The 16,837-nt window shown below is 34.1% G+C and overlaps 3 protein-coding genes across 5 annotated transcripts in view; 2 read left to right on the forward strand and 1 right to left on the reverse strand.

Moving 5' to 3' along the window:
- Positions 1-4: 4 nt before the first annotated feature.
- Positions 5-3,982, forward strand: LOC109537808 (citramalyl-CoA lyase, mitochondrial). 3 transcript variants are annotated; one of them, XR_002171972.2, is made up of 9 exons: positions 5-94; positions 175-228; positions 1,310-1,453; positions 1,620-1,817; positions 1,885-2,071; positions 2,132-2,245; positions 2,298-2,476; positions 3,502-3,789; positions 3,849-3,982. XR_002171972.2 is itself a non-coding variant. In XM_019904702.2 (7 exons), exons 1-7 carry the CDS (start codon positions 175-177, stop codon positions 3,592-3,594), a joined length of 969 nt encoding a protein of 322 aa, XP_019760261.2. In that variant the 5' UTR covers positions 139-174; the 3' UTR covers positions 3,595-3,801. The 3 variants fall into 3 exon arrangements, 1 of the variants encoding a protein (XP_019760261.2); XR_002171971.2 differs by lacking the exon at positions 5-94 and having other exon boundaries at positions 139-228; XM_019904702.2 differs by lacking the exons at positions 5-94; positions 3,849-3,982 and having other exon boundaries at positions 139-228; positions 3,502-3,801.
- On the reverse strand, positions 3,968-15,489 carry LOC109537803. Its single transcript, XM_019904696.2, has 25 exons — positions 15,398-15,489; positions 14,831-15,109; positions 14,627-14,772; positions 14,359-14,499; positions 14,125-14,298; positions 13,569-13,761; positions 13,255-13,364; positions 13,082-13,163; positions 12,966-13,015; positions 12,822-12,882; positions 12,691-12,764; positions 12,269-12,604; positions 11,630-12,188; positions 10,422-11,561; positions 9,476-9,643; positions 9,200-9,422; positions 8,916-9,149; positions 8,093-8,333; positions 6,753-7,094; positions 6,480-6,691; positions 6,288-6,418; positions 6,001-6,229; positions 4,682-5,440; positions 4,441-4,578; positions 3,968-4,260 (listed from the first exon to the last, which is right to left on the reverse strand). Exons 1-25 carry the CDS (start codon positions 15,398-15,400, stop codon positions 3,992-3,994), a joined length of 6,294 nt encoding a protein of 2,097 aa, XP_019760255.2. The 5' UTR covers positions 15,401-15,489; the 3' UTR covers positions 3,968-3,991.
- A 957-nt stretch (positions 15,490-16,446) lies between these two features.
- The window catches only part of LOC109537802, a 67,581-nt gene continuing 67,190 nt past the window's right edge, over positions 16,447-16,837 (forward strand). Inside the window, exon 1 of the mRNA XM_019904692.2 lies at positions 16,447-16,564. Coding sequence (XP_019760251.2) covers positions 16,545-16,564 — 20 coding nt within the window. The 5' untranslated portion in view covers positions 16,447-16,544. The remainder of the gene's footprint in view (positions 16,565-16,837) is intronic.

Raw genomic sequence — 16,837 nt, forward strand, 5'->3', positions numbered from 1 at the left:
AGAAGACAAACTTAAGTAGAAAATATATTCCAATTATTCTGAATTTTTGAAAAAGCAAAGTTGGTTTGTTCTTTTCTAAAGTCACTGCTTATCTGTAAGTTGTCAGAATCTACAATAACAAAATCAAAACCTCATTATTATCATACAATCACTTTATTTACTCATATTTTCTAGATGAATTCTATAATTCGACAAAGGCTCTTTCAGCAGATAGTTTCGCTAGCTAAGGTAAATCTTAAATTTGTTATTTATAATTATTTATAGAATGTTTGTTAGAAAAAGGTTAGCTTTATATATCAGTAGAATTCAGTGTTCGGATTTTATATTATTCACTTATTTAGCCCACTGTGTTAATACAACTGATTACTTTAAAGTTACACATACAACCACTTTGTAGGACTGTTTCCTCTTGGAAGTTTCTCATTGTTTTTAAACTGGGAATAAATAAATATTCTGATCACACAATGGTCGCAGTATGTTGCCAAATTGCCTCCCTTCTCATTCCCGACTTTAAATAAATTAATTAATATTTTCAATTAATTATTTATATTAATGTTTTATAAATTTGATATATTATAATTTTTAGTTCATTCTTGGATTTAAAGTAAACCTGTATTTTTAGAAATAAATTATACCGTTCTTTGGCTGACTATCAATGCTAGTTTTTTAAACTTGTGAAAACAGATTGTTCGTTTTCAATTGGTGTAATAATTTCCTAGGAAAACTTGCAGATCCACATTATCAATAATTTTGACAAAAAATCACTTACGTGTTCTGCTGTTTTAAAATTAAATAATTTAACTTCAATTCCTTGCATCCTTCGTGATAACTTTGAAGTGTAATTTGTAATTTAATCTATTTTTTTACATTTATTTAGAAGATGTGATCATTTAGCGATTAAACCAAACTTTTCTTTAAAAAACGCATATGTTATCTTGCTAAATGTATGTAAATAGTAATTAATAGAATATAAAGTAAATAATTTAGGTGGAATAATATTTAAGCTTCTTGAATAAATGAAGAATATCATTCCATTATAAAAACAAATTTAATTAAATTGTTGTTATTTAATAAGTAAGTAAAAATCGACATTTAACAACATTGGACATTTATAAAAGGGGACAAAAATGGTATTAAAAATGAAGGATTACAATCTACACGCTATGAAAACATAAGCGTTCAATAGGACGTAACAATTTTCAATTACTTAATACAAATGTTAGAGGCGCGAGTAGTAGAAAAATGTACCTTCAATTGATGGTGACTTTTTTCAAATCATTTTCGGTGCTGGTTGGTATTTTTTCTTAAGATTTCAGGCAGAAATTATAACATCCCTAGGAGGGCACTGCTATACGTACCAGGAGACGATCCCAAAAAAATATCCAAATCGTTTACGTTAGATGCTGATTGCATTGCTTTGGATTGCGAAGATGGTGTTGCCATTAATAGGAAAGTAAGCAGAAAAGCTGCTTTAAACTTGGACTTACCGTGCTTTCTCGTTCTTTAAACTTTAAATATGTTAAAGTTCGAGTGAGCTAAAATGTGGTAGTTCCAGTTAAAAAGTGGAAAATATTTCTAAACATAAAGTGGCTAAATAGTGTCTTTAATTTGGATTTTAGGAAAATGCTCGTGAAACAATCAGGTCTTTCTTAGATAAAGGCAAACCAACACTTTCTCGAGATTACGATCTTGGCGTTCGAATTAACAGTTTGGAAACGCCTTATTGGCAAGAAGATTTGAAGGCCTGCCTTACCGCGAAATTTCTGCCAGATACTATTTTAGTACCAAAAATTGAAACAGACGAAACAGTTAGACTTGTAGGTTGAAACCATCTTGCTGATTTTTATTCATTGTAAATTTATACATTGACGTGGCTTTGTGTAGTTTTCAGATGAGCTGGGCAAGTACATAGCAACGAACCAAATACTAAATCTGATCATTTACATTGAGTCGGCCAAGGCATTTATTAATCTTGTAGATATTTGTAAAACTACTGAATCCCTCTCAAAAACTGGAAATTTTAGGCCAGTCTGTTTGGTATTTGGAAGCGACGATTTTTGTGCAAACATAGGCAAGACTTCTTCTAGAATTCTTCGTAAAACTACATTTTAAAACTCTTTTTATTCAATAGGAATCACTAGAACTGAGGATGCAAATGAAGTTTTATATGCCAGGCAAAAGTTGGTCTTAGTAGCTAAAGCCTTCCACTTGCAGGCCATAGACATGGTTTACATTAAGTATAAAGGTATGAACGATTCGAATTTTTAATATCAGTGGATATTGATTATTTGCTCCAGATTTGGAAGGATTAAAAATGCAATGCCAACAAGGAATGAGAATGGGATACACAGGAAAACAAGTCATTCATCCAGGTCAAGTCTCAGTTGTACAAGACGCGTTTCTTCCTTCTCCTAGTCAAATTGAATGGGCGCTTGGACTACTGAAGTCTTTTGAGGAGCACCAGAAGCAAGGAAAGGTAATTTTCGTACTAAACAACTTTCATAGTAAATTGATGAGTTCTAACTCATTAACCGATGAGTTTTAATTCATTTATTAAGTGGATTAAAGCTTTACGAGACCCGAAACTGGAATTTTTACATCTAAAAAAAGGGTCATCAACCTTTTTTATATTTTCCCACTTTGACCCAACAACTAAAAAAAAAGGCCACTTAATTTTGTTAACTCATAATTTAAGTAACAATTTTGTTTCACTTTTTTGCATCCCAATTGGAAAATTACGTTGAAGGTAGCAGGTGTGGGACAATGATGAAAACGTCACTACTTAATTATTGGTCGACGTTTCGACCTTTACTGGGGTCTTCTTCAAGGCCCAGATTATGTTTAAACGTTCTTTACTTGTCAGTAGTAAAAATCAACTCAATTATAAAAAATGTTATTTAACGCAGGTCCTTTAATAAGTTAATAAAAAAATTATAATTATAAAAACAAGAAAATATTGCCGTTTTAGAAACTTCTGATATCATCGTCTAAAAGGAACAATCTCAAATGCTCAAATCGACTTTGCAAGAGCAGGATAAGAGCGATTTGCTTCTAAACTAGCTGCTATTTATAAGGTTCCCTTTTAAATATAACTGAAATTTTTGAAATAAAAATAGATATTCTTAGCAGAATTTTTTTTTTAATTGACTGAAAGTACTATATTTAGATCAATTTTGTAATAATTAAATAACGATTTTATTGGACTCTTAACATATCCTCAAAATTTAAATATATGTATCAGAATGGATATATATATACATAGTTCACTTATTACAAATTGATAAGTTGTGCATCTTCAGATCTTCTATTTGTTTTTAATTTCAAATTACGTATGCCCTAATCATCTATTGCGTTTACTGCAAGTGGTAAAAGGAACAAGAATACGAAACTATAGGCGCTTTTATTCTCACATCCGCTTATGTTTATTGCCTGACAATAACTTGCAGAGAAAAGTTTATAAAAGCTATTTTTAAGTTGAACATGAGTAATATTCTATTGTAGGGTGCTTTCACATATAAAGGCAACATGATTGACATGCCCACAATGAAACAGGCTGAAAATACAGCAAAACTTGCGAGATTGAAGACTTCTTAGTGTCCATAGTCTCATATTTAAAAAAGGAGCGTATACATTGATACATGTAGGTTTAATAGAGAATGCACTTCGCCCAATATCTAAAAAATGAGTCATTCGGGCCGATAGTCAATGGAAATACGGACGTTTTTAATTTAATGTGTGTGTTTTACGCGTGTTTTAGAGTAAACTGCTTATTGAACTTCTAAAATATAGGTAGGTTTATACATATACACGAGGAATCAAACGTATTTTTATTATTTTATTGTTTTCAGTGCCCAGGGGATGAAGCTAAAATCTTCCAGTATATGGATATTGTGGTATTTTAGTCAATTTCCATATGAGCATAAAAATTAAGCTTACCTAGTTTAAATTAAAAATAAAACTTGACATATTGTGGATTTAAAAATATGTTTATTCAAATATATCCATTGTAATCTTCCTCTTCCGAGAACATAAAGCTCTTCACAGGCGCATACAAATATTTCTTACTATCTAAATGCTCAAGTTTCATAGGACGTGTATTATATCGATCCAAAACTTCATGAACTTTATCGTCATCTAAAGCCCCTAAGAACGGTATTTGAAATCTGTCATTAATTATCATGCTTTTACGTTCCGAAGAATCCAATGAGGATGCTTCAGTATAGGAATCCAGTGTATCTTGTTTCACTTCTTTACTTTCACCTGAAATATCCAACTGGCTTAAAATGGAATAAGAACATTCATAGACAATTAGTAGATCTGGGTCTGATTTTTGCTGCTGTGGTCATAAGTATATAATATGTATAACTGAGAATACTGGCTTAAAAGAGTAATGTAACAAAGACATACCGAATATTAATTATATTTTGGACATGTTTTTACCTGTATTTTCTTTATAATCGCTTGTACGCAAATTTTCTAACTCCAAAGAGTTTATTGCTCCAACCGCAAGGTCTGAATCTTCTTTACGAACTATAACATCCAGTGGCTGAATGTGCTGGTTCATATTTGAGCCATAATCTGTAAAAAAATATTCAAACTTGTCACATAAATATCAAACAATAAAACTATAAACCTAAAACCGCAACAAACTGTTTCTTCGTAATGAATAGAAATTAGGTACCTTCATTCTGGCCAAATCGGGACTTCTTCTCTAAATGGTTGTCACTGAATAAGTTTCCACGTTGCTCGGTCGAAATAGGATCACCATTTTCTCTCATAAATGATTGAAACATATTTTTGGACGGTTCGCCCATAAACGGTTTCATTAGCTGTGGCTGAAGAAATAAACCAACGGTTTCATTATCAGTATTTTTCATTAAAGCTTCGGATTTTATTAGCTCAATGTTCCCAGGCTGTGCTGCATTCACATTGGGAAAATTCTGCTGAGCTTTGATGGTTTTTATGCTCGAATTTTGGTTCATTTCAACAGAAGACTTTGTGTTCGATTTTAAGTTCTCAATATGTTTTGCTTCAGGGACAACTGGTTTGTTATCAGTAAATATTTTCATTATTTCTGGTGGTAAAGTAGTAGCCTGAGTTTTTGCTTCAGTTTTATAGTCAAATTTATCATTGTGAGTTTCAGCATTTTCTTGCTTCGTCTCCATCCATTCTTGAATTTTTTGCCATGCTTCTGCTAATTTCTGTTCTTGCTTTCTCTTTTCTTCTTCTGTTAATTCCGGTTCTTCAATTTGTTCCAGATTATCATTTTGTGTCTTTGTTTTTTGTTCTTTAATTATATCACTCTCTTCAATTTTGGTATGGTTTTCCATCCTTTTTTGCTTTTGATTTTTTCTTTGTCCCTCACTTCGTTTCTGTTCTTGGATCTTTTTCAACTCTCGGTTTTTTGTCACTTCCGCCAATTTGTTTAGCCGGTCTGAATCTGAAAACCGATAAAAAAGTTGAGGACACTAACCGACTTATGGGATTTTTTGGCGATTTTTTGCTTTTGTCATTTGTTAAATTGCCATTTAACAGTATGGCTATGCTGTTAACGTGTCATTGGAAAAATAATTTTCTAAATATAAAAATAGAAACTTTTGAGTTTTTGCTTGTTTTGGACCAGAATTGAAAATCTATAATGGTTACTTTTTCCTGCAACCGACCAATTTTTATTTCAAATTCTATTCAGGAGCATTGTTGTGCTAAAGTATAAAATTAGATGTTATAAACTAGTGATAGCGGAGCAGAGCATGAATGGAGTTGTAAAAGATTTTGAGACCGATGGAACAAAAGCGCTTTTTTACTTAGTCAATTGTTGAAGAATTGGCGGACTTTTTTAAATCTATAAGCTACATTAAAAAACACAAGTTTATATGAACTTTTCGCATTGTTTTGATAAGTGTGATGAAATAATCAACGTCGTCACAACGACGTTGCCTTGAGATCCATATCGAAAATTCTATATACAAGTGAAGTTTAACAAATTAGGATTCTACGTACCTTTAATAGTGGGTGGTTTTTTGGTTGTAAATTTTTTTTTCAACTTGTTTTTTTCCTTTTGCTTTCTTCTATTTTTCCTCATTTCTTGTCGGCTTGATACTATTTCTTTCATTTCCTCCCTCATCCTGCTGAAGAATTCTTTAAAAGTTTTGGCTCCGACTGAATCCTCAGCTTCACGTAACGAGTTTAAATGTTGTATGGCATTTTCCTCACTATCTTCTTCCATTTCCTATAAAATACTGTTTGTAGCGTCTGAAGCTTCTGGTTTTGAGGAAATTTTCACATACCAAAACATTGGTTGCTCCAACTCTAGGACTTGATAGACTCCATTGGTTCAGCTTTCTAGCAACTGTCGGTTTTAGCGGAATTTGCTGTAATTCTATTTCCTGTTGCTCCGGTTTACTCAAGCCAACAGCATCTGAAATTATTAAGGATTATTTATATTAAACTTTCTGCAAACCTCATTGATTACTGCCTACCCAATATATCTCCCATTCCAACAAAATCTTTTGGCAGTTGTTCTTCTGTTGGAAGGGAATCTTCATGCACATCTAGAAGTCGCGGAGCTAGAAGTACTGGTTTATTAACGATCGGGATTGAATCAGCCAAAGACGTTCTCGAGACTATCAAGGGGCTTTGGCCGGGTAGAATAATCCGAGGCACCGAATTCTTTGCCGCATAAACAGCATTTCTAAAATAAGTTATTTTCCCTCTTCTTCAAATGCTTCAATAAATCAAACACCACGCCTTACTTTGCATCAGTTGCAGCATCATTTGCGTGCAACGCCACTTTCTTCCCGTTATCGACACTCTCCTTTACAATACCACCGATCTTCTGAAAAGTGCCCAGGATGCCAAAAGAGTCATCGCTTGGTAATTTCTCTGCTTCTCTTCCCACATCGCTTATTCCGCTTCGTGAATACAACATTTTCTGATTGATATCTCCAAGTCGTTGATTATCGTCATTATCTTTAGCTAGAGGTGTTATTTCGTAATTGGAGGGCACCAGAATATTGTTTGGGGGAATTTTTGCTGCAGACAGTATGGAGTTTTTTGTGTTGCCCAGCATATTTCTCACATGATACAGTGGAGCTCTGGAAGTGAAACACTTTCAATTAATTTCTAGTTTACTTTGAACTCTTTTATTCTGAAATTTATTTTGTTATTTTAACTGTCTACGTTTCGTAAAGTTATTTTTGCATGATTAAGTTCTAACGGTTAGTTAACATCGGTATATATAAGTAAAAATGTGTAACAATAGAAAAAAAGATCATTCCTAGTTTAATAGTAAAACCTTAGAAACTGTAATTATCACGTACAAATTTACATTGTCGTATCTTATTGCGCTAAAGTTAGAAAAACTGTCATAGATATTTACTTTTTTCATTATGAATTATTTCATTGTCTGTATTTACTGATGCTTTTTTGTTACTTCATTCTTAATCAACTTTTGTATTATGTTACAAAATTATGCATGCATTCCTTCAGGATTTTCCTTCCATTCCTTTACTTTGTGTGTTTTTCTTTGTGTATTTTGAAAACATAAGAAATTCGGTTATTTTATATAGCAACTTTTTCGAAATAAATTGTGCCTTACTAAAAGAATTATTATGATGCTTTGTTACTTCTCTGCCCACTGTAATTTTTTTTGGCATCGTTAAGTGTAAATCATTTTGGATTTTATTTATTTTTCATCTTCTGTTTTTTTGTGAATTTGTGACCACGTGAGCTTCAAATTTTCGAAATTCCAGTAAACGGAATTTCAAAGTACATCAATTTTATTCTAGGAGTTGATATTTTATTCGATAGTATTTCCTTTATTATGCAAGTTTTTAAATCGAAAAACAGAGTAATTGTTGGATGCATATTAAAATGGTCCATCTTACATTCAGCTTTTCTGGAGCAAGAGCGTTGTTTTAGAAAAACTTCCGCGCGGCTTTCGAGTATGCGTTATAGATTTTTTTGTCATCGGGTTTTTACTATAAAATTTCACAGTTTAAAAAAATTATTGGTAACAAATTTCCATTTCATAATTTAGTAAACCCGTTCATTAAAAACTAATTTTCTCAAATATTGGTTTTTGTGAACTTACTCTGGGCTTTCGAAACTCTGCTTAACAATGGCTCCCACGTTGTCCATCGTTTTTGAAATATCGATTTTTTTGCTTGGATCATTGATTAATTCTGTGAATGGATGGTTAAACTCCATACCTGCAAGGGCCCTTTTGGATCTTTTCCAGATGGACATTTTTGCGCTTCTGGGTGTGGTAAAATCGTGATCAGCTTCGCTTCTTCTATTCTCTAAGTCCTCAATGATACCATTTCCAATGAAACCTAAAATTACAATACGATAAGGTATAAGTTTGGCGTGCTCAGCAGTACCAACTTACCTTATAATTAAGGGTATTTAAAACTTCTTTACGACGTTACCTTTAAGCTTGTTTACCTACACTTAGATGCCAACAAAAGTGTTAGGCTGTTAGGCTCCAGATCGCGTTTTCACCGAATACTTTCATTAAATCATTGATACATTTTTAATTAATTGACTTAATTCACTATCATTTTTCATTGTGAAATAAGTGGTTTGGGTCTCGTAAAATGCTATTGGCAAAAAATATCTTGAAAAGTCTTTCAACAGATGAATTCAACGCGTTCAGTTCACATCAATGCAATTTCCAACAGTTATATAGACAGCGCATAAACGGCTCGAAAACATTTCACATTTAATTATTTTCATATATTTGCTCTCATATACAAAACTTATACTAATATAAATACGATTGATTATGTTGAGTCCTGTAAAGTCACAGTCCACGTTTCTTTGCTGTTAACTACTACCAACCCGCCGAATATTATTTTTGTCAGTTAAGTAAGTCAGTAAGTTTTAATATTAGTTTAACTTATGCGATTCCTTACTTATCATTAATAAGTCATCATCGCCAGTAGCGTCTTTTTCGATGCTGTCCAGCTTCTCCTTCTGAGCTCCTACAATAACATCAAAGGCTTCATTAGCCTCTGACGTTGATCTGGCATGCCTGTTATATTCCGGGCGAAATCGTTCAAAACTGGATGATTTTTCACCAAAAGATTGGAACAGATTCGGCGAAGAAACATGCTCTTCTGCACTAGTTTTGTCGAGTGCGGCTAAACCTTAGATCAACAACATGAGAAACAGAACAACCATAAAACAGTTAACTTACCCGGATTGGTAGAATGGCCCTTGTTAGCCCAATTGGTTTTGTTCTTCATTGTTTCAGCAATAATTTCGGATATTAACTTCACCTCTTGTTTGATAAACAAATCTTTCTCTGCATCAGTCAGAGTCTCCATTTCAGCTTCAATACTTTCGAACGGATTGACATCGATCGGGTCGTTCAGGGTAGGTACGCTTGAATGAGTTTTGAGCACTGGTGGGTTGGAATTCTGAAAAAAAAACATTATTAAGGTTCTGAAAACTACGAAAAGTCTGGTTTTACTTCAGTTTCAAGGAAATCATTTATTATTCCAGGATCGGATCGACTTGTGGCCTCCGCTTTTAGTCCGGTATTTGTCCATGGCTTATCAGTTGTTGGCTCATCTGTTGGTTCTATAGTTGTGTCGGGTATACTGAATTGGATTTCTTCTATTTCATCGAGTGGTGACAACTGAAACCAGGCTCACTGTATTTGGTGTTTAATCTCATTTTTATAAAATATTCAGTCGCTTCAATAGTAATTCTTGAAAAACAAGTTGAATATGAAAGTTCTTGCAAGAGAGCCAATTTTGCTGATGATGCTTCCCAAATTCTTGAATTTTGCATTTTAAGATTCGAAAAAATTATATTTTAATTCATATAACCTACGACCACATCTTGTTTTTTATTAAAATGTTTTAAAAACTTGGGTTTTATTTTTATCGATGCTACTATGATATTTATGAACAGTAGTAACAAAGTATTGAGTGGCTTTTGAGAGTTTTTTAAATTTCTGGTTAATTGGCTAGTAATTCATAATAAGGCCGCTTAAGATTGAGCAAAATATTTAGCTCAGTGTTTTCCCCTTTTTCTTGTAAATGAGTTTTATTTTTATTTTTAATTAATTTCAATGTCTTGGTTTAATATTTTAATTTTAATTTTTAAATTTTAATTTAAAAAGCTTTTGTCTTTTACTTGCTATTTCTAAGTAGCGTAGCAAACACAATTTATCCTGATAGAAACTGTTTAATAAATACTAATCGCAAATGAATGGCATCAGAATTCTCAATAGAAAAATTGTATAACACATAAATACAATTCTAGAACTTTCCTCGACGTAGATAGACAGTTACAGAATTTTTTAAAACCTCCGCTAAATCTTCTTATTTTATTTGTATTACTTGTTGAAATAATAACTCAAGTTAAACCAGCATACAACCCATATTAAGCTGATGTACAAAAATACTTACAGTTTGATTTTCTTTATCTTCCTTTCTTAAGGGTGGTGGTAATCCAGTGGACGTGGATGGTTCCGGCAAAATGGGTTTTGAATTATAATTCGTGTGACTTTCATCACTTTCTTCGCTGGATCTATCGTTTGTTTCGCTGCTCCTTGCAGCGCCCAGTATGTTCTCAGTAAATGATTCTTTGGCTTTATCTGTAGTTGAATGATTCTCAAAATTTTCTGCTGTATCAACTTCTTCTGCTGATTCAGACTCTAGTTTGTGGCTTAGATGGGCGCCGAGAAAACGACCACTTTCTTCTCCTTCGACATTTTGCTCCTTATCTTTTTCAGGCTGATGGTCTGTAAATACGTTTGTCTCTAATCCTGAAGGTAATTCCGTAGTAGTGCAATTACGATCATCGTCAATATGTTCGCTTGCTTCTGTTGCTTCACTACCATTTTCTTGGCTATCCACCAAGTCAGTTTCATTTTTTTCGGCTTGTCCATCCACTTTGAAAAGATCTGAACTAACCGCAGTTGTTAAAGGTCCTTCAGTACTAATTAAATCATTTTCCGTTTGCAAGAATACCTCCGGATCTGGTTCCAGCTGTGGTTGCTTAGTGAGTTTCCCTGATTGAATATTCAACGCATTATACTTTGAATCTGATCCAGTAGTTTCGTTTTCCCTCTTTTTTTGATCGAATTTACTTGCGGTATGCAACATTTTAGTCCATTTTTTAGATGAATTTAAATCGTCTCCAGTTGTGTCGGAACGGTTTTGAGTTGTAAGCGATGCGATATTGTCCAGATGCTTGGTAATATATCCACTGCTTTTATCGTTGTTTGCATTTATGTTGGCGTTTTTTATAGTACCAGAAGGGTTAGAGGTTTCTTCCGGATTTTCCTGGTTCAGTTTTGAACCAATGGATTCATCTTTTTCTTCGGAAGATGGATAGGTTTCAAACAAATTGGCTTTGTTCGGACCGATACCATCATTTACTGCCGTCGTTTCTTTGAACTGCAAGCTATGACCGTCCAGGTCGTCGGGACCGGAGTTTGAAGATCTTGAAAATCTTAGCCTTTCAGCATTTAATTGGTCTCGGTCCCATGCAGCTCTTGCTTCTTCTTCATAATGATTCAATGCATCACTGGAACGAAGTGGGCTCTATAATTTAAGAGAAATCCAAAAATTACTAACTAGATGAACATGATGAACATGTTCATGAACAGTACCTCAAATAAGCGCGATCCTGTATTTACACCCGCTGCAGCCTGTGCAGAAGCTTGAGCAGTTGCTTGAGCAGTGGCTTGAGCGGTAGTTTGAGCTAGTGACTGTGCAAATCCGTTGCTAAATGATTGAGTACCGGCTTGAGATTGGGCAGTTGCTGATGATCCAGAAGACACACCACCAAATCCAGTATTTGTTACTGGAACGTAGCCTCCATTCGGTGTGTGTCCAAATTTATTGAAGTTAATAGCAGTGGTCCCATGCGCTCCTGAATGACTAAATGCTCCAGAGTGTCCAAATTCAGTTACAGGAATTACAGATCCTTGTGAAATGCTTTGCGAATGGGCATTGGCTTGCGAAAAGGCATTTGAAGGTCCAAAATTGTGAGGAGGAAGAGGAGAATAATAAGGCGGATTAGGGTTGTAAACTGGAGGTGGAACCACTGGGCTGTCGTATTTGTAGTGGACGTGAGTGAATGCATGAGAATGTGGAAAGTGCTTGTGATGATGAGGATCGGCAGCACGCATTGACGCCTCATCGGGTCCTTGGCTTGTTGGATTTAGACTAAAAAATTGTATTGTGCTTCACAGATGTTATCAAATATCACCAAGAAAATTGCAACAGGAAAAATAATTAAGAAGTACCTAATTTGCTGATTGGTGCCGACTCCCTCTTGATGGTATGCAGCAGGTTCTCTATTGAAATTTTCGTTTAAATCCTTGTAGTCTACTTGAGCTTCAGAATGAGGAAGATCTGGCATCGGTCTAATTTGCTCCGCAATAAAGCTCGGTTCGTCACGCGTCAGTTGATTTGGGTTGATTATTGGCCCATGATCATTTAATTGAATTGTTGATTCCAAAACTTTTTGGTTCATTGTTTCCACTGCCCTTTGGTAATTCAGATTTGAATCATCCTGGTAGCCTTGATGATTACGTCCGTATTCAGGTTTCGGGCCGAATATTTCATCATCATGTTCGCAGCTATGGACAATTTACTATTAGCTTCTTCAGTTAAATAGATATGAAATTGGCTGGAAGTTAGTTTGGGTCAGGAATTAAATATTTACCCAACTTTCTCGAATTTGTGTGGTGGAAGGCCTGGACCGCCGGTTTGGTCGGTTACTTGTTCATTCAAACTTTTCTGGAAAAACATGAAAAAGGTTTTTTCAGTGTTTAAAAATGTTCATGAATGACTTACTTGTTTCCGTTGATTGAAAATTGCTGGTGCTGGTAGAAGGCTTAAGTGTGGATATGGCTCTCTGGAAACCGAACAGTTAATTAAACAAGACAGTAAAAGTAAAGTAAAGTTTCAAAATTTTTGTGGACTTAATTAGAAACTCACCCATTTGATAGGAATTTGTGAGTGGTCTGTGGAACATCTGGAGTTCCTTTCTACAAAACAATTAAAGTATTTCAAGCAATGAGGACACATTCTAGTGAAGGAAAGATGTTTGTTACCTCGGGTATATTTAGAGGTGAATGGTCTAACTGCATCTGGTTTCTGTTTCTGGTATCACCAGCATGTTCTGGAGAATATTGCCTACAATCCAATAAATAGTTTTCACTTCCGCAAATTTATATATTGCTAGTAATATTATTATAAATGATGTCAACAATTGCCTTTTAGGTACCTTAATAGTGCAAACTTCTCTTGATTTTGAGGTAACTTCGGTTGTGGCATTGGAATATTAAATGGTGGATTAGTAGGCCTGCTCAGGGTCTGTTCAGCCGGTATCACTTTCTAGATATACAAAACATACCCTTTTTAACTGTAATAACACTCTTCGCCTTAAAACTCGTACTTGGAGTTCGTGAAAATGACGGGCACAGTTATTTTTATTATTATATTAACGCAAAGTTGATCGTCTATGTTGGATTTTTGAGTCAATTTACTTGTTTTCTTTTGCTCATTAAAGCTGCACAACTTATAAAAGTTTTAACGTACCTGAAGTTCAATTGTGTCAGCAGCTCCTCTTTCATTAGTTCGGCCATAATATTGGCTTGGATAGTAATTATTAGCATAGTAAAGATGATTAGGATAGTAAGTTTGATAATTGTGATCCTTCTTATTTTTTTTATACTTTTTGTTATGTCTTGGCTCACTCATTTGCACAGCAGGTAATTCTGGCAATTGGTCACTAAAATAGAACGTAATAATTTCTAAATGAAGTCAATGACTTTGTTAGCTTTTTAAAGTATTAATTTCTTAGCAGTATTTTTACTTTATTTAAGTAATTAGTCACCAACGGGCAACCACATTTTTCTAGGTACTACGGTATTTTAAATATACCTACAAATTATCTAAATTGTTAATTCAATTTGAATCTTTCTTTCAATCAGGTGCATCTGCATTAATTTTGAGATAATGAAACGAGATCTTAGTAGGTACTAATCGCGAAAATATCTCTCAGAGCCAATTCGGTTTTCTCATAATTTGCTTTCATTTTTGTCCATAAATTTCTCTTCATTTCGACCATTTTTTAATACCAGCAAATACTCACCCAACTTGTTCGACAATTTGCCGATCGCCATTTTGGTTAACGTTTCGATAGTAATCATTATAGTAATTATATGAGTAGTCTTCATCGGAATCATGCTTCTTCTTTTTCCTGCGATGAGTTCGTTCGCCATTAATTATAGCAAATGAATCGTCTTCAAGTTCAGCGCTATTGTTTCTGAATGGAGCAAGTTTTAAAAAAATTCTCACTGATAATCACACTAAACGCTTTACTCACTCGTCATGTAGATCGTAGTCTTCCATTTCTCTGGGATTCTCTGCTCCAAGAGTTTCATCATAAATATTTCTACCAAAGAATGGTCCAGGATAAGTTCGAGCGCTGCCTACCATTTCGCCAACTGGATTTAAGACTTCAGGCCTATGTTGTGTAAAATAATATTATCGTTATTATAACTCAATTGTTAATTCTTTGTCGTTCAAGAAACGAAGTGATTTAGTTCATTGCCGCTACGAACTTGAGTTTCAAAATCTAAAAAAGTGCTTACCCATTAGCGGTTGTTATGGGAGCATTACTTTGCATATTATTTAATGCGTTCATATTCCACATATTTTGCAACATGCCCATTGCCTCTTCTTGCTGATCCCAATGAGATTTTCTTTGAGCACTTTCACGATCAATTCCAGAGGCGATCTATATCGAAAAATTGATATAAACCCTTGGATTAATTTAACAAGTGAACCAACAATACCCTGGGCTCCTTTAAATCTCTCGTATTCCTGTTATGCAATGGCATTGGAGAAAAGCCATTCGCGTATCTACCAGCAGGAGCGAATCTTCTTTGGTTATTTCGTGCTTGGTTTCTAGCTAGAGCAGCTGCTGCCCTCGATTTGAGTTGCACAGCATTTGTCATCGCTCTGGCTCTGGCTTGCTGAGCCTTTGCTAGGCTCAGAAGAAGAGTTGGTGACAGCAATATGCATAATGCTGGCAAGGCAACGTAGCTCCATAAGATAAATTGTGGATAGATTTTCTGAAAATATCAATGAATCAATTTTCAATTGAAAAAGCCTTAGATTTTTATATTTTTAATAGCATTTTGCAGATTATTTGGCATTAATTCGTATCTACTTGCCACATATGGGCATACTTATTCTGCGCCTTGTTACGTTATTTATGTTTATTATATGGAAAAACAATGAAAGCCTCGCAATATTTGATCAAAAATTGGTTGAAAAATTATTTATTGTAGCTTGGAGAAAAATAACGGCAGTTTAAAAAAGATTAATTGGTTTCATATGGCAACACCTTCAGTACTTACCATTTTGCACTATTGTACTTCTAACACATATCTCTAGCCTATCAATACCCAACTGTTTAACTACAGTCAGTCGATTTCGACTTAGATTGAACATTGATGACCCAGAAAAAATGCAACTTTTGCACGTTTTGTTTATGTAATATTCGAAAAATTGTTTTTTGAGTGGCATAACAAAACAAATTTGTTAGGATTATTTAAATAAGGTGGCCTAATTATGTTGATTAATCAAGGTGGTGCAAGGAATTCAATCCAAGAACATATCTAAAGCGAAAAAAAAATTATTTTTCGAAAGTAAATAATTCCATTCTGTCCAACTGTTTATTATTAAATTATAAAATAAAATTGAATGAAGCAATTTGTCTGTAAATTTGTTGTCAATCTAATTGCAAAACCTTTTCTTGTAAATAGGGCTTCAATGCAAAAGAATCAACTTTCTTTCAACTAGCTAGCTAAACATTCAGTATTACATGGCGATATAAATAGAAACCATCCAGTGTCATGAAGTGTGTTGACGTTGCAAGTGCATTGAAAATGCATTTTATTGGAACATATTTTCATGTACTTGTAACATCAACACATCTTGCCTTTGATCATTCGACTCAATTTCTCATTATATTCCACGTTTAATTTGCGCTTGTATTTTAAGAATTTTTTTTTTTTTTTGAGTGGCTAGTTTTAGAAGTAGCTACTAGTATGTGCATTATAAGTGTATGGAATTAATTTTCTTTGGAACAAGTATCAAGCGACGCTTGCAAACTCCAATTAATTTTCGTATGTTATTACAAACCCTCGTTACTTAGATCAGGAAAAACAGGTCCAATATTCTAATCCCCAATGACCTTAATGAATGTATTTATCGCAAGTTAAACGCCAACTTATTGCATCTGTTTAATTCTGGTTTCGTATATTAGCAAATCTTTCAACTAATCCTGTAACTCACGCGCTTTCTGTTAACACTTTTTTTAAAACTAGGATAAGAGCGTTGGCGTTATTCCAACGCAGGATAAAATCGCAAGGCAACGGCCGCGCAAAACTTAGTTCGGAAAACTTGGTCCAGGAAAGGTCGAGCTCAAGACGTGTTCCAGGGGGATTACTGAAATTAATCGGTGTTTGGTCGGGACTTTATTCGATTGCAACTAGTCGGGGTATGACTGAAACTTATCTCAGGTATGTTTTGGTTTGAAAAGTCGTTTGTTTTCGTTATTAACAAATTACTACAAGCTTTAACAAGTCTTGAATAAAGATCTTACCGGGTTTGCAACACAGGAATGATGAAACGAAATTTGTTCCCTTTTTTTGTATATGATTATTCCTACGTTTCAGAGCTCTGTCTTCTGTCTTTATATTACTGTTGTTCAATTTGCTTTAATTTAATAGGAAAACAAAATATGTTTAACATTGTATCTGCTAAGAATATTAAATTTCTGACCTAACTGCAAT

The sequence above is a fragment of the Dendroctonus ponderosae genome, unplaced genomic scaffold (assembly GCF_020466585.1).
Source record: "Dendroctonus ponderosae isolate FM_Combo_2020 unplaced genomic scaffold, Dpon_F_20191213v2 Dpon_F_20191213_2, whole genome shotgun sequence".
Lineage (NCBI taxonomy): Eukaryota > Metazoa > Arthropoda > Insecta > Coleoptera > Curculionidae > Dendroctonus > Dendroctonus ponderosae.

Bases quoted from the DNA above. Each gene is read 5' to 3' on its own strand.
- LOC109537808 (XM_019904702.2), top strand. From the start codon at position 175: ATGAATTCTATAATTCGACAAAGGCTCTTTCAGCAGATAGTTTCGCTA. The intron at 229-1,309 runs GTAAATCTTAAA...TTTTTTCTTAAG, and splicing joins AGATAGTTTCGCTAGCTAAG to ATTTCAGGCAGAAATTATAA. The intron at 2,477-3,501 runs GTAATTTTCGTA...ATTCTATTGTAG, and splicing joins AGCACCAGAAGCAAGGAAAG to GGTGCTTTCACATATAAAGG.
- LOC109537803 (XM_019904696.2), bottom strand. The intron at 7,095-8,092 runs GTAAGTTCACAA...TTTCACTTCCAG, and splicing joins CAGAGTTTCGAAAGCCCAGA to AGCTCCACTGTATCATGTGA. The intron at 4,261-4,440 runs GTAAAAACATGT...TGGATATTTCAG, and splicing joins CGATTATAAAGAAAATACAG to GTGAAAGTAAAGAAGTGAAA.